The sequence below is a fragment of the Rhinoderma darwinii genome, chromosome 6, assembly GCF_050947455.1.
Source record: "Rhinoderma darwinii isolate aRhiDar2 chromosome 6, aRhiDar2.hap1, whole genome shotgun sequence".
In the NCBI taxonomy this organism is placed as follows: Eukaryota; Metazoa; Chordata; class Amphibia; order Anura; family Rhinodermatidae; genus Rhinoderma; species Rhinoderma darwinii.
In genome coordinates this window covers 28,252,706-28,274,266 of record NC_134692.1, presented here as the reverse complement: position 1 = coordinate 28,274,266, position 21,561 = coordinate 28,252,706, and the positions used below count along the sequence as shown (strand labels likewise).

Sequence of the window (21,561 nt, the reverse complement as noted above, 5' to 3'; positions counted from 1 at the left end):
CAGCCAGACTGAGGAAGTCAATGGGGCTCCCGTAATGACGGGAGCGTTGCTAGGAGACGTCTGTAAATAGTCACTGTCCAGGGTGCTGAAAGAGTTAAGCGATCGGCAGTAACTGTTTCTGCACCCGGGACAGTGACTACCGATCCCAATATACATGTATCTGTAAAAAAAAAAGAAGTTCATACTTACCGAGAACTCCCTGCTTCTGTCTCCAGTCCGGCCTCCCAGGATGACGTTTCAGTCTAAGTGACGGCTGCAGCCAATCACAGGCTAATGACAGGCTGCAGCGGTCACATGGACTGCCGCGTCATCCAGGGAGATCGGGCTGGATGCCGAAGGAGGGACGCGTCACCAAGACAACGGGCGGTAAGTATGAATTTCTTTGACTTTCACAAGGGAAAGTGCTGTCCCTTCTCTCTATCCTGCACTGATAGGGAGAAGGGAAGTACTTTTACCGCAGTCCGCAGCAGCTAGTCCGCATCAATTTACTGCACATTTTGTGCAGATCCGCAGCAGAATCTGCAACGCAGATTCTGTGCGGCATTGATGCGGACAGTTGCGGAGGAAATCCGCCACGTGTGGTCATGCCCTAAGTGAACGATACAGCTGCTCTGTATAGAGAATTCAGAACAGCTATATCTCAAAGAATAAAAATTATTTTTCAATAAAAACAAATTAAAAAGTTGCACCAAACACACTGACTGACCTTTTTATTAAAAAATAAATAAAATAAATCCCTTTCAAAGGTGTACATAGCTTTTATAGGAGCTATCCCATCAGGGCAACCCCTCTCCATATGCCCTATTAAATGGCCGCCCATTTATTTGAATGCATGGTGTGTAATACAATATTTCTTCTGTAAGGACATTGCGTGGTCTGCTGTAGCTTTTCCCGGCAAACATCTCATTGCCGAGGAATTCAGCAGCTGGACCTGTGATGATCAACTTATCGCTGGGTATATATCTTTTAAGAAAGGACAAACACTTTAATCCAGCTGAACTGAACGGATAGATACGTTTCTAGAGCTGCAGTATATAGATGGAGCTGTCAGGCAGCACGCCCCTTGAAACCAGTCCGTCACAGATTCAGGCTGAATTGTCATTGGATTCAGAATGTTATCTCAGTAGCCACTAGAACATATTACAGTGTCACGGAGCACACGCATCCAATAAAATCAGTTAAGCGTAATATGTTGCCAATAATTGTGCAGAAAATACTTTAAACTCCAAAGAAAATAAAATACTTCACTCTCGTATATAGAACAATGTGTCACTGGAGTCATTGTGCAGTTTTGGCAGATGACGGTCACAGTGGGTTCATAATAGATTCAGACTGGAGTCATCACAAACGTGTAATGTAAGTGTTTTACAGCTCTAGAAAGGAAAACATTGTCTGCATAATAAAAAGTCTTCAAAGTAGAGACTGTTCTCTTCTCAACAAAGAACAAATCTAATTGGAAATGTAAAAATATTGGCTTTAATATTCTATCTGTAGATTCTAAAGGGGGTGCGCGTGCCCACAGACAAAGTACTCTATAATTGGCAAATTGTCACAGCAGCAGTGGGCCTCTTCTCCAGTCTCCTGGTGGTTCCCCTCACCCTTTTTCTGTCCCTGTGGTCTTTCTCCTGCTGGCTGTGGCGACAATTTTTTTGTAGGTGTGGCCCCTCATTCTGATTGTGTACTCTGCGGGGATCCCCCTCTATGATATCCATATGCCCTAATAGGTGTTGTCTTGATGAGACTAGAGTCTAGACTCGAGCATTGCCTAGGCTGGGTAGAATTGTACAGCAGGACTAGGTGCGTGCTGGTTTGCAGTCTGTGAATGAAAAAAACAGTGTTCTCATTCACTGACCGCAATCAGTACGTGCTTTCATAATGGTGAGGTATTGAAACATAAAGTATATTAGAAAATTGTATAACTTTTAGTTTATACACTGATTAAGCTTTATTTACATTAAACCGTAAAATCCTGTTAATGTGTTCTGCTTAGTGATTTTTTCTTAGGGGCGGGGCTTTGTGTTGCTTGGTCTCCAGTGCAGATAGAGAGAGGGGAGGTTTCTGAATCAAGCTGCTTACCTGCAGAGACAAAGCAGCCTAACAATATATTGCCTATGCTCTAAGTAACTGAAGGTTGGCGAGGTGGGCGGAATGCCTTCAGGGATATATATGTGTTAGCTGTTTATGGTGATACATTTATACAAGTTAAAATAGTGATGCCCCGAAACTCAGCTCTCCAAAATAATGATCCTAATACCTGGGGACCCAAAACGGTATCAGATTAGGTTTAATTCACTTGAAGCCTAAGGCCAATAAATGGCTATGCAGATCCTATGTGGTCCTTGGAGAAAGGAGGCCCAGCCCTTGTTGGTCTCATCCCCTTTGCTACTGGGTGGCAAGAACCTGGCAGGCTCTTCTGTCCTGGGTGGCAAAACCTGGCACTATAATGGGAGGCCTATTTTGATATTTGCAATTGGGCTCCCGTTCCTCTTTGCCACTGCTATGAACCTCAATTTGTATGGCTTGTTAAACATAGAAGAATACAAGAATTTACACTGTATATAATAGATTCATAAATCACGTATTATTAACGTATCCCTTTCATATAGGGGTTGTTATTCACAAGTAATTTGTATAAATAATTCACATTCCTAGCGGAACTACTCAAAACATTCCTTTTCGGCCACTCACCAGCTCTATGTGGTGCTTGATACTGAAGTATCTCTTGAAGTTTTTAGGAAATATTTTAGGCTGGAATATGCAGTTTTTGATGCAGATTTTGGAGCCAAAGCCAGGAGTCGATCCAAAAGGAAGGGTAAGTATAAATGACGGACTTCTATGTTTCCTTATGGTTGGATCCACTTCTGCCTTTGGCTTCAAAACGGCATCAAAAACGACATATGTGTGATTCTTGCTCTATGATTTGAAATGCTGTATAAATTATGGACATGGACGGGAATATTGCACAGGAATGATGGTTAATTAGTTACAATAGGGGTATGTTCACACGTGCACGTCCGTTACAGCTGAAATTACGGAGCTGTTTTCAGGCGAAAAAGCTCCTGAATTTCAGACGTAATGGCAACTGCAGGCGTTTTTCGCAGCGCCCATTACGGACATATTTGGAGCTGTTTTTCTATGGTGTCAATAGAAAACGGCTCCAATTACGTCCCAAGAAGTGACATGCACTTCTTTGACGCGGGCATCTTTTTTACGCGCCGTCTTTTGACAGCGGCGCGTAAAAAAAATGACCGTCTGCACAGTACATCGTAAAACCCATTCAAATGAATGGGCAGATGTTTGCCGACGCTTTCAAGCAGTATTTTCGGCCGTAATTCCAGGCGTAAAACGCCTGAATTACGTCCGTAAATAGTGTGTGTGAACATACCCTAAGGGTCCTTTTACACGGGCCAATTATCGGGCAAATGGCCGTTCACAGAACACTCGTTACTGATTATTGTTAACATGGCAACAATCAGCCGATAAACGAGTAAACGCTCGTTCATCGGCTGATTGTATCGTTTATGCTGCAAGAAATATTATCGTTGTCGGCAGCACATCTGCCTGTGTAAATAGGGAGAAGTACAGCCGACATGATAAAAATTTATTAGTACGAGCGATCGTAGTAACGTTCGCTTGTCTCTCTGCATTGCTTCTTGTGAAAGGAGAAAATGAGCGTCGATCAACATTGAATTGCACTCGTCTACACAGCCCATGTCGGGCCGTGTAAGAGGACCCTAAGTGTGTACTTAATATTTATGTTACAGTCAGATATTACATGGTGCTAAATGAGACTTGTAAAGATCGTGTGAGGTAAAAAAAAAAGGTTGACTTGAGGAGTTTTTTTTTTGCATGCGGTACAACGATGTGGTTTTCTATAGAAAAATGTCTAGGAACAAATTTCTCTAAAAATAATTGTAAAATCTGCACATACATATGTTTTGTACCACACTTTTTAGTGTGGCTTTCTGCTGCACCAATACCATTGCATGTGAACCCTATATGGTGGCACATACAGCTCCGTATCATGGACCGTTGGCACTCTGTGTGCCGCCTTTTGTTGCCTCCTTGAGAAAAATCCTCTTTGTTCCTTTGTGTAAAAGGCAACACAGGTACAGTATGGATCCACACCAGGCTATGGCTCTATATTACATATCCATACAACACCGATCCATAATATGACATTGAGCATGAGTTCTAAGGGTGCTTTTTTGTTAACTGGAACACAGAATTTCCTCTTTAAAATTGATATTTTTACCAAGAAAAAAAGTCACATTTTAGCCCCACTTTTTCTTCAGTGATAAATACGATGTACGCCAGGTTGGATCCTCGGGAAAGTGACAATTTTTTGGAGTAGAGAATTCACATGCTTTATAAATGTGTCTAAACAAAGTCTTTGGGCTATGCTCAAAGAATTGATAGCCAAGCGTGAAAGGGGGAAAAATGAAGTCCAAACATAATATAAATATGGCGCCATTTTTTTCACCACAGCTTTTATGCCACAATCTTGGCTGCTTCAGTTTTTCTTTTCTGGTAACAATATAACATCTAAATAGCATTACACATGCTGGAGTCTACCTTTTATGGATCCATTGTACAGTAATTGAGCCACTGCTATTTCCTTGACATTGTAATTGGCTTCAAGCTAGTAAAACGTAATTGTGTTGAAGATGGGATCTAATTATAATATAATAGGGATTTCAGAGTCACTTTTTAGGCCTAGGATTAAAGCTATTATATAGAATTTGGTGAGCTACCAAATGTGTTAGTGCCAAGAAGCCCATGGGCTGTGTGTCTCATCCATCCATTGCGTTATTAGGCTGGGTTCACACGACCTATTTTCAGACGTAATGGAGGCGTTTTACGCCTCGAATTACGTCTGAAAAAATGCCTCCAATACGTCGGCAAACATCTGCCCATTACTTTCAATGGGCTTTACGATGTTCTGTGCCGACGACCTTTCATTTTACGCGTCGCTGTCAAAAGACGGCTCGTAAAATTACAGCCTCGTCAAAAGAAGTGCAGGACACTTCTTGGGACGTTTTTGGAGCCCTTTTCTCATAGACTCCAATGAAAACAGCTCCAAAAACGGCCGTAAAAAACGCTGCGAAAACGCCACGAATAACGCGAGTTGCTCAAAAAACGTCTGAAAATCAGGGGCTGTTTCCCCTTGAAAACAGCTCCGTATTTTGAGACGTTTTTGACTTTACGTGTCAACATACCCTTTTAATACTACAGTATAGAACTTACCATAAAATATAAGCACAAAAGCTACAAAAGAGTATTCTAACTCAGTATAACAAACCCTGTATGACCAGTAGGGGGTAAGTGTAGACCCGTTTTTCCAGTAGGTGCGGATCCTAGAGGTGGGGCGGCACCTTTTAGAGACTTATAGCATATCCTGTATATGCGCCGCACGTTTTTTTCAGGTGAAACACGTTTGCAACGTGTGCTTTTGCAGCATGTTTTTTGACCGTGTGGAATACTACTTCTATGCAGTGTGACCCCAGCCTTAATTTAGTCGATGCACACATCAATTTTCTTGAACTTGTGCATTTGTACAATAACTAATTCAAAGGGATTTTTCTGCGTAAGACAGACACTGTATGCCATAAAAGTCATATTGGCGTGGGTCTGACCAAGCATTGCATGTAACTAATATACACATAATAAATAAAATGGCAACTATGCCGCAATTTGCATTTGTACTCTAAGGGTAAGTTCACACAGCTTATTTTCAGCCGTTTTTCAAGCCGTAAACGCCCCGGAAAACGGTTGTAAAGACAGAAGCTGAAGGCCTCCAAGCATATGCCCATTTCAATTGGAAAAACACAGTTTCGTTCTGTAGGGGCGGTTTTTCTACGCGGCCATTTGAAAAAATGGCGCAGAAAAAGAAGTTCATGTCACTTCTTGAGCCATTTTTGGAGCCTATTTTCATTGCGTCAATAGAAAAACGGCCACCAAAAGACGCCTCATGCACATGACCGAGTGTGCCGTCCGAGACCCGTCAGCGATCCGAGGAAAGATAGGACATGTTCTATCTTTCCTCAGATCGGAGACTCAGACCATTTTTAACGGACCCGATTCACCTGCTAAAGAGAATGGGTTCGTGAAGACTATCGGGTGCCACTCGGATCCCGTCAAAAACGGCCCGGGTGGCACAACGTTCGTGTGCAAGAGACCTTAAAAACAGCTGAAATCCTGCCCCGTATTTTACGTCCGTTTTTAGTTTGCCATATGAACATAACCTAATAGAGGTGGGCACGACTATAGTGCTACTTTTTCCATTCACTTCCGTTGTGGTGCGACTCGCATCATCCACTCACGCTATATATCATTAGGGCCAAGTTACCGTTTTACTTTATATCATCAAATCGAATTAGAAAAAATAAATGATAAAATAGCTGACAGAGCATGCTGAGACTTGCAGTCCTCACATTGCCATAGCTTTCTTTTATACGCTGGAAACATATATGGACCATTAAAGTGCCCTGAAAATTGTTTTCAGATGTTGGCATGGACGGGTTCAGGATATGAGACAAATTTGTACCATGCGGCACACAAAGTTCATGTTTTCCCTCTGCTCCACTCGACATTGCCAAGTCATCTGTTTAATAAAGAACATATAAAACGTACAGTCACTTAAAGCAGCGTGACATGTTTCTTACAAACAAACTGCGGCTATGGTTACTACATCGGGCATGTAACTCAAGCTGCGCAACAATTCATACAAATCAATTCAGACAGATAACGTGGGCTGCATGCAAAATTTCAGTCATGTGCCCCATCCCTTATAATATATGCCACACAGCCCCAAATTATCCCCGATCTAAGGGTCCATTCAGGCACCAGAAAAACGCACCAAATCACAGTAAAAAAGCATGCAGTATTCGGATTTGTTTTTTCAATGCAGTTTTAACCACACCTCAACCGCAACGTCTGAATTGACCCTAATGCCCTAGAATCAAGACTAACGCACGTCTGCTGATCCCCAGAAAACACATATCAGTAGCGGTTTTGTACTTGTTCACGCACATAGTCACTACGGACGTGCTACTGTGCAGCAAATTCGTGCGCATTCCTCGGCAGAAATTGACATGCTGCGGATTTAAAAATGCGGACTGCAGGTCAATTTCTGAGGCAAGTGGATGAAATTTGCGTAAATCTCATCATCTTGCTTGCTAATATATTCCGCTGCGGTTTTTCTGTCCACAAATCTGCACGTAAGGTCTACAACATTTCCGTTTTGTGTGAATTTACCTACGGATTTTGCGCGGCTGCCCCCGCCGCAGACTTATTCCTGCCGCAAGCAGGAAGATTCCTCCTCCCATTGACTTCAATGTGAGGTTCGAGCAGAATTCGCCCGCAGATCGAGCAGGATGCTTCCTTTTCCCACTAGCTAAAAAAAAATCAGCTAGCGGGAAAAAGAAGCGTCTGACTCCCATTGAAACGAATGGGAGGTGGAAATGTAAGAAATTTGTCTTATATGTGGAATATTTTTCTCATTGGACATTGTACAGGCAAGTACGCCACATGTGACTGCACCTTAAGGCCTGATTCACACGAACGTGTTAAACGTCCGTGGGACAGCCGTTGAAACAGCGGCCGTCCCACAGACCTATGTAATTCAATGTGGCCGTTCACACAGCCGCTGTTTCAACGGACCATGTGAAGGGTCCGTGAGAAAATAGGACATGTCCTATCTTTACATGCATCATGCATCCCTCCATAGACTCTCATCTATGGGGGATGCGTGACATCGCGTCCCGCAGCGCTGAGCACGGATGCACACCTTGCGTATTTTGCTAGGGAAAACACGTACCAAAACTGCAGCAATATGCAGGAAATTCACAGGTATAAAACACACCTAATCGTGTGTTTTTCGTTTTTACGTTTTGATGCTTTTTTCTAAATGAAAATGACTGAATTGCTGCGTTTTTCAGAGGAGATGTCACCATCTCCCAGCATCGAGAAAACCGCCACAAAATACGCACCATTTTCTGCAGTAGAAATATGTCTGCTACTTTCAACGCAGCTGCTGCAGAAATTTTCTGCAGCAATTCTGTTACGTGTGGACAAGCCCTAGTGTGCTAGTGTGCGCATGATTTTGCGATATGGTTATTAGCTGTGGCGGTGCATTTTTTTTTTTACTGGTAAAATACATTCAAAACATGTGTCTCACCTGCAAAAACATGCAACCAATAACCCTAATAAAGAGCAGGCGAGTTTGCCACACAATGATTGACTGCGCCTGCACACTACTGCCCAGTGTGAATCCAGTCTTAGCCTAAATTTATAATGGTCATGTGATCTCCCATGGGTGGTCACATGACTATTCCTGAGCAGCGGTGATGCAAAAGAGAAGGGACAGGTCTGGCTGGTGGTTGCAAAGTGTCACAAAACATGAGTATTTGTTCATGCTGGTAATGTGTCGAAAGTTTCCTAACATAAATAGATAGAAATGTCGCAGTCACATGATCTGGATTCACATGTTTGGAATGTGGGATTTGTTTTATACACAGATATTGAGCACATGGTTTGCAATGTTTTCTATTTTCATATTCAAATTTTCAGATCTCAATCGATTATTTTTGTTAATTAATGCCAGATTTTATTATTCATGTGTTTCGCCCTGTTTGGAGCCACTTGCGGCTTTCTCAGACGATCTCGATGGTCTCGTCGCATTGCACGGCCTGTGTTGCAGACGCCGTTTCCTTTGTGGCCGGTTCTCTCTGTGTCTTCTCTTTGCTGCCTGTGGAGATTTTTATTATTTTCTTTTCTTGGTTCACTTTAGCCCAGTTCCCACAATTGTGTTTTATATCAAGCTCTTTGTGTACGCCGGGACAGATATGCAGAGAATGTGTATACGGAATAATTAGTTTTCCGTTTTATTTCGCCTAAAGCTGGTTTCACGCAGGACAATTGTATAGCATTTATTTTAAGTCGTATATTAGCTATAGAATGATGCAAGAGCCGAGGTTTGCAGCAAGGAATGACCAATCCTTATTCACACTGTGTGTATTTGAGCCTTTCCTTGCTCCTACTTTTGTCTTTGAAAGATTATTTTAGGGAACTGCATAAATAGCAATTCCATAATATAAAATGTTATTTTCAGAACCTTTCCCGATGTGATGTGTTCACAGGTAGCGACCGACATGCGTTTTTCAAATTAAGTGCAACTAAAAAAGTTTGATCGGTAATGGCTGTGCGTTTTTGCGTCTATTAATTTGCAACCGACGCCTACCACGCTTGGGTGTGGTTCTCGTCCTCATGCGGACACCGCTACGTGTGTCCTTGCTCTCAGGCCACATGCACACAATCAATGCTAATTAAGTGTGGATTTGCTGCAGCGTAATACAGTTCCAGCAAAGTAAATGGGATCTAAAGTAATCTCCTCTATATGTTGCAGAATTTTTCTGTACGTGAATTGACCTGCGGTGCGAATTTTAAAGTCCGCAACATTTATCTTTGGGTTTCGTCTAAGAATTGTATCTACGAGTTTAAAATAAAAAAGACCGCTCCAAAATGCATGGCATAAAATCTTCATAAAAATGTAAAATGCATCAAAAAACGCAATATGAAGGCTATGTTCATACGCTGTGAATTCAGCTGTTTTTCGGGGTGTAAGCGCCTTGAAAAATGCCTGAAAAAACGGAAGCTGAACGCCTCCAAACATCTGGCCATTGATTTCAATGGGAAAAATGGCGTTTCATTCAGACGAGGCGTTTTTTACGCGGCCGTTTGAAAAAAAATGGCGCATAAAAAACGCCCCATAAAATGAAGTGCATGTGACTTCATGAGCTGTTTTTGGAGCAGTTTTTCATTGTGCCAATAGAAGAACCGCTCCAAAAAATGCCTGAAAAACGTTTGTTGCTTTAAAAATGGCTGAAAATCGGAAGCTGTTTTCCCTTGAAAACAGCTCCGTATTTTACAGCCGTTTTTACTTTAGCGTGTGAACATAGCCTAAGTGTGGATTTTACCTGTGGAATTACCTGCATTTATCTGCGGTTTTGATGCAGATTTTCCGCATCAAATTCCACAACGTGTAGATGTAGCTCTCAAGGGGTTTTCCTATAATCGATTTTTATCACCTTTCCACAAAATGGGTGATAAATATCTGATTGGTGAGGGTCCAACCGCTAGGATCCCCTCCAATCCCAAGAATGCGCTAACCTGGCTGTCTCTGTGCGCCCCATATGAATGCTCGGCCCCTACTCCGGTCATTTTCGATGAGGCTGCCGGAGATACTGAAGTTATATAATTACACAGCTTCTGCCATTAAGACTATGTTCACATGCTTAACAAAATACGGAGCTGATTTCAATAGAAAACGGCCTCTGATTTTCAGCCGTTTTTGGAGCTGTTTTTCTATTGTCAATTAAAAACGGCTCAAGAAGTGACATGCGCTTCTTTTTACGAGGCGTTTTTTTACTCGGCCGTTTTTAAAAACTGCAACGTAAAAAACGCCCCGTGGGAACGGAATGCCTTTTTTCCCATTGAAGTCAATGGGCAGATGTTTGAAGGTGTTCAGCCCCCGCATTTTTAGCTGTTTTTTGGGGTGTTTACGGCCCGAAAAACGGCTGAAAATAGCCTGTGTGAACATACCCTAATAAATATAGCCCAATGACTTCACAGATGGCGCTACTGTATTTCAGATCAAATGAATGTTATTTTTATAACTTATATAGATATTATACCGTTGATCCTGCTATATATGGTCTCCAGTAGGTAGTGGATCTTCCTGCACCGCACCTGCATGGTGTACACCACTTACTCCACCATCACCCGTTTTTTTCATATGAGAACCGTTGAGACCTCTTGAAATGACCCTGAGTGTCCCTAGGAGAGCGCACTTTGAGATGCCATGAGTAGGGAGTTTCAGTGAACCCACTCCTTCAGGACTAGACTCCTATTCTTTGTAATATTCATTAATATGCAATTCAGTCATAAAGTTATTTGTTATGTAACTCCGTATTCAATCTTAAAATCGTGATAAGAACAGTCGTCAGGTTTGCTTGACTGAATTCCGGCCATGAGAAAACTTGACAACTGCGTAGAAGGAATATTAAAGCTTCTTATAACCTGAGCGCTCAGTGAGGAGGATTAATCCTTCCAGGCAGATCTGCTGCTGCCTGTGAGTGAAGGTAGAACATTATAAATATAGGCCGTGAAGCAACGCTGCTGATAACAGGGTGGAAACCTTATGGTGCAGACAAAGACGGAAAGTTCCGGGGAAGGAAATCTTATTTTCTGTGATCAGATGAAGGGCAAGGCCTGGAAGCTGCTCTGCTGGCGGTAAGATACCACTCTTACATAAAGGAGGAATTGTATATTGCGTTCCTTAAAGGGGTTCTCCAGGACGTTATAAATAAAGTTTATTCAAGAGCGCACTGGACGTTCTTAAACTGTGTCTATTGTAGCAATTTGGAACCCCAGATCTTGGGGGTGCCGCTACAGGACTGTTTGTTTACATAAAGTTTGCACATTCAGAACCGTCTTCAATAACTTTATTTACAATGACCCAGAAAAGTTATTTTACGCGTAGAATTATAAATATTATTATTTTTTTTTTTTATATCAGCTCTTTGTATTAACCGTTTTATATTATGTATAAGGCTAAACTAATAGAGCTTTGTAGACTATAACGCGGTGCTGATATCGGGAACTCAGGCTGTTGGCAGGGGGTCAATGCTTCGCTATTTGTATGCTAAACATTGATATGAAATACATCCATAGTCATCTATGTTCATATCCCATTCCTATGGCAAGGACTGTAATAAACAGTGCCCCGTTTCTGTTGGTGTGGTCCATGACACCTGGCGACCGAATTGTCTGTAGGAAATACAGAGGTTACAACTCTGATACGTTAGGAGACCCAAAGGTCACTCGACCACAATAAAAAATGGCTGGCAGTGTTCTAATGTAAATGGCCTTGTGACGATTTTAATGATCAGATACAGATGATGCGTTCGTGTATCGTGTGGTGTTTTTGAGGCGCCCACCCTTGTCCTCATTATCTTCCTATTGCAAAGTTTTGTCTGCAGTTCTTGTGGAACGTTTTTATATTTGACTTTAATTTTAATAATGCAAAATGTAGTCACGTGTTTTTCTTACATACTTTTGTCCTTGTGTTTTTGAATGGGAAATAGTTTTAGTTACATTTATTTTTACTCTACTGTCTCATCCTATTACCTCATTATTGCTCTTTAGGGAAAAATAAATCAGTACGCTTGTGAGTGATGAAAAATAAACATCCTGCAAGGCAAAACAGTAAACTAAACATTATAATATGCATAGATTATTACATAGGTACTAAAGGAAAACAAATAATGCAGCACCTGGACCCCCGCACAGATCTACTTGGGCCACTTTCATACGGCAGCATTTTGGTCAGTATTTTGCATCAGTATTTGTAAGCCAAAACCAGGAGTGGGTCCAAAATACAGAAGAGGTGCAAATCTTTCCATTATACTTTCTCTCTTTGTAGCCTCAACTCCAGGTTTTGCTTCCAAATATTGAAACAAAATACTGACAAATTCTGCCATGTGGAAGTGGCCTTAGGGCTCATTCAGACGAACGTGAATAACGTCCGTATGCTGCGGATGGAAATCACACGCAGCAAATGGACCCATTAATTTCAATGGGACTGTTCACACATGCAGGAGTTTTCACGCAGCGTGTGTCCATTGCGTAAAAATCAATCACTGCATGTCCTATATTGGTGCAGTTTTTTGGTGCATTGAAGTCAATGGGTGCGTGAAAATCACGCACAACACACGGATGCACATCCGTGTGCTGTGCGTGATTTACGCATCAATTCAATTGAAAATAATCCTAATAAAAAAAAATGTGCCTTGCGAGTGCGTGAATAACGCATGCCCCTCGCAAAGCACACTGATGCATAACGGACCAGATTCACGCGTGTTTTTCATGCGCGTGAATCTGATACGCTCGTGTGAATGTAGCGTTAGGCTTTGTTCACATCACTGTTGCTTTTCCATTCACGGGTTCCGTTGCAGCTTTCTGTCGGTGGAACCCATGAAAAGAAAGGCAAACTGAAACTAAAGCTTTCTTTTGCATTACCATTGATTTCAATGGTAATGCTTCAGTTTGCCTTGGTTTCCGTTTGTTTCCGTTCCTTAAAGGTTACATTTTTTTTTTTTTGCGGAAACAATAGTGCAGTCGAAAACCCTGAAACTTTATGGAACGGAAACCAATTAATCGAAAAGCAACACAATGTGAACAGGCCTTTAACCTGAGATCACCGTAGAACCCTTTGGCGAGCTTTGTTTGGTCCAGGAGAACGGCAGGGGAATTTGGTTGTTGCGGCCATAATACGGACATTGAAATGCTTCAGTGTAAAAACCGGCCTTAATATATAAGAAGGGGATTACACGTCCACCCTACATTTATTCTCTGTGTTTCTAAACATGCCTATCTTCAGAATTCAGATTCACTTACACATCCTTTTTAAAACTTATTTTGTCAACATTGCCTATCTAGAGATTTTTTCTGTCCCAGCTAAACATAACTTCAAATAATAGGAGTGACACAGAGGACGCCCATTTGTAACATTTCTAAACAAAAGTTTCCTAAAATAATCAGGGAGTTGTATTAGAACCAATTAGTTGTGTGAACTTTCCTGGTCTAACACTATCTCGGGGGGGGGGGGAAAGCTTCCTTTAATGTTCCTCTACCATTTCCCCCCGTTGTTCATTAAAAAACGAACTTTGTCATTCCTGACTAATGTTTCTTCTTCTTCTTTTTTTTTTTTTTTTTTTTTGCCACCCTGACCTCACCCTAATGCTCAGATCCAGGATGATTAATTTTTTTTCTTTTTGTTAAAAATCAACTTTTTTAAAATTTTTTGTTATTTTTGTACTTGGCAAGAGAGTGTTGTTACCATCTTCTTCGGTTCCCACAGGACGGTATATTGAAAGCTGAGCTGTTCAAATGCTTCTAGTACTGAATGAGTTATACAAGCCTCCGAAGCAGACTCCATGTGTAATACAATCATGCGTTTTCATGTGATCGCGGTGAAACTGCAGGAAGTCAGAGGGTAATGTGGGCATGTGATTGCTCTCAGACGGGTTTTTTTTTTCCTTTTTCATGTTAAGTGTCTGCTGTACATAATGTATAAATGGTTAACCCATTGGGGTAAATGTTGCAAATTTTTTTGGACTTGCTCTGAAATTGGTACATAGACATATGTAAATGTGACACATACTGTATACAGATGTGCACCCCATTATTGAAGTAAAGGATATAGGGCAGCTGTTACATGCAAAGCCATCAGATGTTTCCTAAATGAACAGTCGCATTTTCCTATGTGACATTTTGCCCTTCTACGGGGTTCAGCGGGCTAACTAGAAAATGTCACACGTGCTTTGTAAATGAGGTACAACATTTTTTTTATCACAACCACAAAAAAAACGGTTGACAAAAAAAAAGAGGAAAAAGGTAATGGCCAGGCGCTATGTAAATAAGGAGCGCACACATCAACCCCAAAATATTGTCGGTGCCCGTTTTTATAAATGTGTTATTATAGATATATCCCACTTTTCATACTGGAGTCATATTTTCTTTTAGCGAACTGTCATCTCGAATCCTACAAATGTATGGTCCATGTATTGAAGATATATGTTCACTCATTTGTAGCGGTTATCATTTGTATAAATGCTTTATTGGCACAAGAGCCATATGCATGCAGATTAAAAATAAGACCTGTGATCCTGTAGTCATGTGTTTCTTCATTCTCTCTGCCCCTTCTTCTTACTAATCTACAGAACGTAGAAGAGAGATTAGATTGAAGTATGGTTATGTTCTCATTTGCGTTGGAGGCTGCGTCGGCAATTCTATCTGAGTCGATGGCAGGAATATCACAGCATGCAGTCTAAATGACAAAGGAACCCTGATGGACCCCATTAAAAGTTGATGGGTTCCATTGGGTGTTGTTGGGATCCATTGAATGACGGATTCGTTAGAGCGCTGTGGCCTCGGTTATGAACGGAATCCACGATACATCTGTAAAAAGAACTTAACACAGTCTGCAGGATCTGGCTACAGAGGATTTGTAGTTTATTACCATAGGAGCTGTATACACAGAAAAGTCCGTTTTTGTTTTGTTTTTCCGAAACGTATACCTCCGACGGAAGGCTACAGTATACTACTGTTTAGGCAAACAATGGGATACGGCGCCATAGGCTTTCATTGTTTTTTTTAATTTATTTTTGCAGTATACTGAACAGTTGTGCAAAAGCGACACTCGTGGCCTCAGTTGGGCTAATGTAGCCATATGGATACGGTTCGCGTATACGCTATTTGTTTTTTTCCAGTATACAAGCTAAGCGTACATGACAAACGTGATGTGAACACGGCCTAAAGCAAATTTATAGTAGGCAGTGGTATTTTAACAAGCTGTTTTGCAAGTCTTCTGAAAGTGATGGCTTCTGCTGTATGAGGCACAAGGGAAATCCATAGAATATAGGAAGTTTTCAAAATGAAGTCCTTTATTTTCATATAATCCAGAGTTCGTGCACCACTATGTGCAATCTTTGACTGGAACACAACATATTTTACATTTTTTATAATACATAGTGGGCACATTTTAAACATCTGCGCACAGTGAGCCAGATCGCCATATGTTTTCAATCTAAATTTTATAAAAATTTTTGCAAAATCTGTATTGTTTTTATTTTTACTAGTGCCATAACTGGTAAAACATGGGATTTAAAATGCTTGAAGATTATCTAGAAGTGCAGGGCGAGACAGACTTGAAACATGTGATACGTTTTTTTTTAAGAAGTCTGTCTTGATATAACAACTTGGCTTTTGAACGCACTTATCTTCCTTGCTCAGTTGATGTTCTTTTAGTATAACACTTCACAAATCTGCTACTTTTGGAAAGTTGTCATTTAAGAGGTATTCCTATCTTATAAAGTGATGGCACATCACTAAGAAATGCCATCACTTTATGATTTGGAGGAAGTCCCACCTCTGAGACTCGAATAGGCTGCAACTCTGATTTAGCGCTGCGTCCCCTTCTACGTTTTCCTTGCACAGCGGCACCCCAGTGACCCGGCTGTGGAGGGCACTGCAGCCAGCCCAATTCACTTGAAAGGGCTGTTCTGCAGTTCCCTGCACAGTTGATGTCCCGGGCTCCGCTGTGTTGTGTAAATCTGTGACACCGTGACAAATCAGTGCTGCAGCCCCTTCTCAGTATCATTTGAGGGTCCCAGAGGTTGGACCCCCACCGATCATAAAGTCATGGCATATCCTGTTGCAGTGTAAAGCATGGGGGAAAAGAGAAGCAGCCTAAGCCTTTGATACGACAGCTTTTAGATTACATTAGACTCCCTACAGATAATGTAGCTTAACCCTAGTAAGTCATCTTAGCTGTGTCCTAATGGAGTATAAGCGGACACAGCGCTAAATCAGAGCTGCAGCCCCTTTATTCTCAGGATCACTTGGGGGTCCCAGAGGTTGGACAAAAAATATAGTAGGGGCCACCAATCTAATAATTAAAATTATATTGATAAATAGTTTATTGTAAGGGAGATCAAAAAACGAACATGTATTGTCTGCCAAATATATATAACGGAAGAAAAGAAGATGCAAGTACAATTACTAAGTATAAAAAATATGACAAATCTTTATTAAAAAATATCTTCTACACATATAAAAAGGTCCACAGACACACTATAAAAAGAGAACAGCCTAATCATATTCTCTGGATAGCGTTCTGTAATAACGCTATGGTCTGAACTATCATCAAGGTGAATCACTGATCGTTATCACTATACATAATACACAAATGCAAAGTACGTGAAATAGAATAAAATGAGTAACAAACAATATTCTGAACAGAAAGTATAATGTTAAGATACAAATATATAATTCACAGTGAAAATGAAAAAAAGGAGACCATAATGACCCATAACAGAATATAAGCTCCGAGCAACAGGTTGGACGCCTGAGTGCAGGGGGGGCTGGGTCGGGATCGCTCTGATCTCTGGTTCCATGGACCGGCTGTTATTTTAACAACTGGTTGGGGAGAATTGGCCGGATCCCACCCCTGCCTGCTGCTAAGCTTCACGGCCGCCCAGCTTAGTATTAAAACACATGAATTTATAGTATTGAACCCTTTGTCCTCGAACAGTATCGGTATAGCATCGAAAGTTCAATGCATCGTGCAACCCTAGACACTACTAGGATTTTGCTGATAATACTAATTTCTATATAACTACAATTTGCTCGCCTCCTCTACTCGTATGTAACAGGTAAGCATTATCAAGCTTGTGGTTTGTGTACTTTAAGCAATCTGTAGGCATGACTCCACCTCTTCACATCTGACCTTGGTTTCCATACATAATCATAGCACTCTACTAAAAAAAAGATGAGTAATTGTAGGATCCACTAAATTATGCTGGTGTTAGAAATATGGAAATATGTTTGGCGAAACTTGTGTGTGTGTATATATATATATATATATATATATATATATATTTTATTTTTTTTGCCTTGGTTATTAAAAACTGAAAAAGCTTTAAGGGGTTGTCTACGTTTTCCATGTTGTGCTTTTCATTGGCTTCTGTTGTTTTCAATGTTTTGGTATATTTAACTAGGGTCTGATTGCATTTACAATATCTATTGATTATTATCCTCTATCCATCTGCTGTATACTCTGATATGAATTAGGTGGTGCTAGAACAACTCTTGTCCATTTGGATCATGGGAATAATGACAGCAGCAGGAGACGAGGGTGATGACCTTGTGGAAAGCAGTGACCTTGACCTGCCTACACCTATCCAGAAGGAAGAAAACTGTCTCTCTAGCACCACCTATAGGTAGCTACCATGTAAGTCAATATCCAACCCATTATAGAGCCTTGAAACACAACTCTGGTTATCAGCCAAACCAGGGACACCCATCTATAGTTTTAAGACCCTGTAAGGGGTCAGACGTTGACTTACAGAGTACTCCCCTGGAGATACAGTTTTCTTCCTTCTGGGGCGAGCTATTTTGCATACTTTTTCTCAGGAGCATTGCCCTATAGACTCAATACCAGCTGGATCTAAGCAAGAAAAATTAGTACCTTCCGAGATTTATGTTGGTGAGGAAAATTGTATTGTTGTAATTTGATTTGGGGAATGGAAAAAATATTGAAGGCCAGATTGTGGGAAAGCCTCCAGTTGCAATATAATTTATTGCTAGATGGGATACAAGGGCTACAAGGCAGACTTTGTATTGTTGTTGTGGTTTTTTATTTTTATTTTGCAGCTTCATCCCAGTCATTGATCACAACAGAATCACATCTTGCATCTACATGTGACTTTGTCACAGTGATAGTAATGACAGTATTAGCCTTAGGGACTTAAATTAGGGAAAGATTCACAATGTTCTACTGTTCACTGAAGATGCAGCAGGCTGACAGTCTCGTTACGTCTTTTTTTTTTTTTTTTTTACCGGCTTCTATAAAAAAATACTGCAACACTGCTACAAAATACTGCTACAACTGCTGCAAAAAAGTACTTTATGCTCCTAAGGGAAACTGAGATGAAAAGCGTAGTTTCCCCTATGAAGTCCCATCTGTAGTCTTATCGGATATAATATCTGATAAAATATTCGGCAGAATGTAGCAAGGCCATTGCATAGCAACAAGCCAAGATTGAACCGGATGACAACTGCAAGTCTGCTTAACCCTGTGTATTCTGCGTTGTCACTGAATCTCCTCCAGGCTGAGTCCAGTTTCCTGTAGATGGTTTTCGCTATTGCCGACCAATCATCTCTTCTCCAATCTGCAGTGGGCTGGAGTTTGCACCCTGCCTGTGACACGAATGCTGCTGCACAAGGCATGGTCTGCAGCCTCTCCTGTGCCTTTTCCTGTGCCAGAGATCTGGGTCGGTGGATTCCTAGTATCCTGCTCACAATTTTGAACAATCTATATCACTATAGCTTCTCATAAATGTGATCTGGCCCCACCTTACTATGTGATGTCTGGACACGGCATTGAGACGTAGTTTTCACATCTACTGACTGCAGACAGTGATTTCTACAGTCAAGATAGTGGATCTAAGGGAAAATAGAAGAACAGTGTTCTAATGTGGGCTAGCTTAGGGAGTGGCGGTATGATTTCATGTGTCTGCTGGAGTTTTGTCTCAACTGGAAACAGATCTGTAGAAGGAAGAAAAAATAAATTGCTGTGATTTTGTAAGCTGCAATTTTTATATTATTTTTAGAATAAGATTGCGTTCACATCTGCGTCAGGGCTCCGTTCCGACGTTCCGCCAAAATTTTCGGAACGGAGCCCTGACTGACACAAACAGAAACCAAAGGAATGTTGGAACGGAGTCCTGACGCAGATGTGAACGCAGCCTAAGTTGTCTTCTGTCTAATGTAAATTTACTATTTTATAATTACTTTTTCAATATTGAATGCTTTAAATAGCAAGAAAAATAATCGTGAATGTCAGTTGCATTTTTTTAGAGAGAACAATTGCTGTCGGAAGATAATAGTAGCTAACGTGCCAGTAAAAGGCGACGGAGTAGTCAAAGTGTTTCCTGCTATTGACTTTGTTTTTTGCATTGTTTAAGCATGTTCCTGTTGTAAATCTAGAGTCCGGCTAATCTGCACCGAACTGGATATCATTCTATATCATACTTTTATGAATCTGTGTCAGGTGCTCTAGCTGCCAGCAGCCTTTTGTTACGGACTTGCCTGCTCTGTAGGTAGTCCGGAAGATACACCCTTTTCTTGAGAAACTCCTGGACAATCCAGGAGAGTAAAGGCCCTATTACATCGTCCGATTTTGGCCTGTGCAGCGAGCTCGTTTGCTCCTGTCACGAGCTATGGATGGGGACAAGCAGTCGTTACTCCGATCGCTGGTCCCCATACATTATTATCATGTCGGCAGCGAGATGTGCTGCTGACAATGATAATATTTAACTTTTTTAAAACTGTGCGATCAGCCGATGAACGAGCGTTTGCTGCTGATCACTGCCCTGTTTACACACGGAATTTATCGGCAACGAGCGTTCTATGAACGATAGTTTTCCCTATAATGGCCCAGTGTAAAACCCCGTTAAGCAAGTATGTTCTATATCAATGGTACATTTTAGAGCGTTTCTCTACCACCACCGATTTTAGGCCCCATGCACACGACCGTAGTTTTTATCTGTAATTATGGATAATCTGCGGACATATTCATTTCTATAGGCCACCAACACATTACGTATATTTACTGATGTGTGCCCGGGCCGTATAAATGATCAGCAAAATATAGAACATGTCCTATTCTTATCCGCAATTGCGGCACGCTTTTGCCCATAGGAGTCTATGTCACGTGTGTTGCTATGCGACGGCAGGGAATTCCCCAAGAAAATCGCGCCTTAAGGATCATGTGACCTTTTCAAGGGGTTGAGACATGTTGGTGACACCATTTGTAGTCTCCCTTTTTTTTTTTTTTTTTGCGGATCCAGAAATACGGATTCACTGTGGACCGTACTTGTGGACAGTGTGCCAGATATGCGGTTGACGCGCAGATGACTACAGAACCGTATTTGCGGACCGTAAAAAACACCTATGGTCGTGTATGGGGCCTAACAGTGAAGTTCTTCCATTAGAGACCATTTAAATTTATATGGGCCTGGTTTAATATAAGTAATTCAGGTTAACAAGTACATTTAGTAAAGTTTAATCCATTGTTAAAATATAAGCGGATCTGTCCGTTTAATATGCATCCCTATGTAGCGGCAACTTATCACAGTTATAGGTCTGTACTCATGGGGGGGAATTTATTGAACACTCCATGCCAAAAAGGCCACAATTTGCGCAAAAACTTGCTTTTTCTCCACCTAGAAATCTGTGACTTTTTCCATTTTCACGCCGCCTTTGCTGCTTTTAAAAAAAAATGTGAGCAGGGCTTAGTGAAGAGGGCAGAGCTACCTGCAGACTCTCAAATTTGCTATAATTTACGACAGAAACTAGCGTGGATTATAGTGCTAATCTAAGCCAGCTCGTGGCTGGCATTGATTTGACTTTCTGGTGCAAGGACAGTCATAGATGCAGCTAAATTATTACTCCATTGAGTTTTAGATTAAGACTGGTCTATGAAATAGCCCCCCCCCCCCATAGTAGCCAAAAGGGAACCTCAACCCTCTCCCTTGAATAATACATCTTGTCCCCTATTTGCGTGCTACGCCATTGAATTAATATTTATCACTTGAGCCTGCTGTATTCTACTGTATATAATATACCTCGACACTGCCCCCCACACAGTATATTGCTCCCATAGTGCTCCCCACACAGTATAATGCCCATATAACTGCCCCCTCACAGTATAATGCCACATAGCTGTTCCCACGCTGTATAATGCCCATATAGCTGCCCCGACACAGCCCCAATAGTGCCTAGTAAAAATAATAATATACATACTTACCTTACCCCGTTCCAACGACGAGTGGAGGAGATTCCTCTGGTCTGCGCAGCTCGGTGCAGACAGGCGCAATGACATCACTGCCCCGCGTCCGGCATTACGGCCCACAGCTATACCATTGGATTCCACTT

The 21,561-nt window shown here is 41.4% G+C and overlaps 1 protein-coding gene across 6 annotated transcripts in view; it reads left to right on the top strand.

The window, feature by feature from the left end:
- COBLL1 (cordon-bleu WH2 repeat protein like 1) overlaps positions 1-21,561 on the top strand; it is a 101,814-nt gene that overhangs the window by 46,419 nt on the left and 33,834 nt on the right. For 3 of the 6 annotated variants that reach the window (XM_075829380.1, XM_075829382.1, XM_075829376.1), the window contains exon 1: positions 11,162-11,292. The exons of 2 other annotated variants lie outside the window; for them this stretch is intronic. In XM_075829380.1, coding sequence (XP_075685495.1) covers positions 11,201-11,292 — 92 coding nt within the window. In that variant the 5' untranslated portion in view covers positions 11,162-11,200. Of the gene's footprint in view, positions 1-8,342; positions 8,421-11,161; positions 11,293-21,561 lie in introns of those variants that run through there. One more of the 6 variants, XM_075829381.1, reaches the window with a different exon arrangement.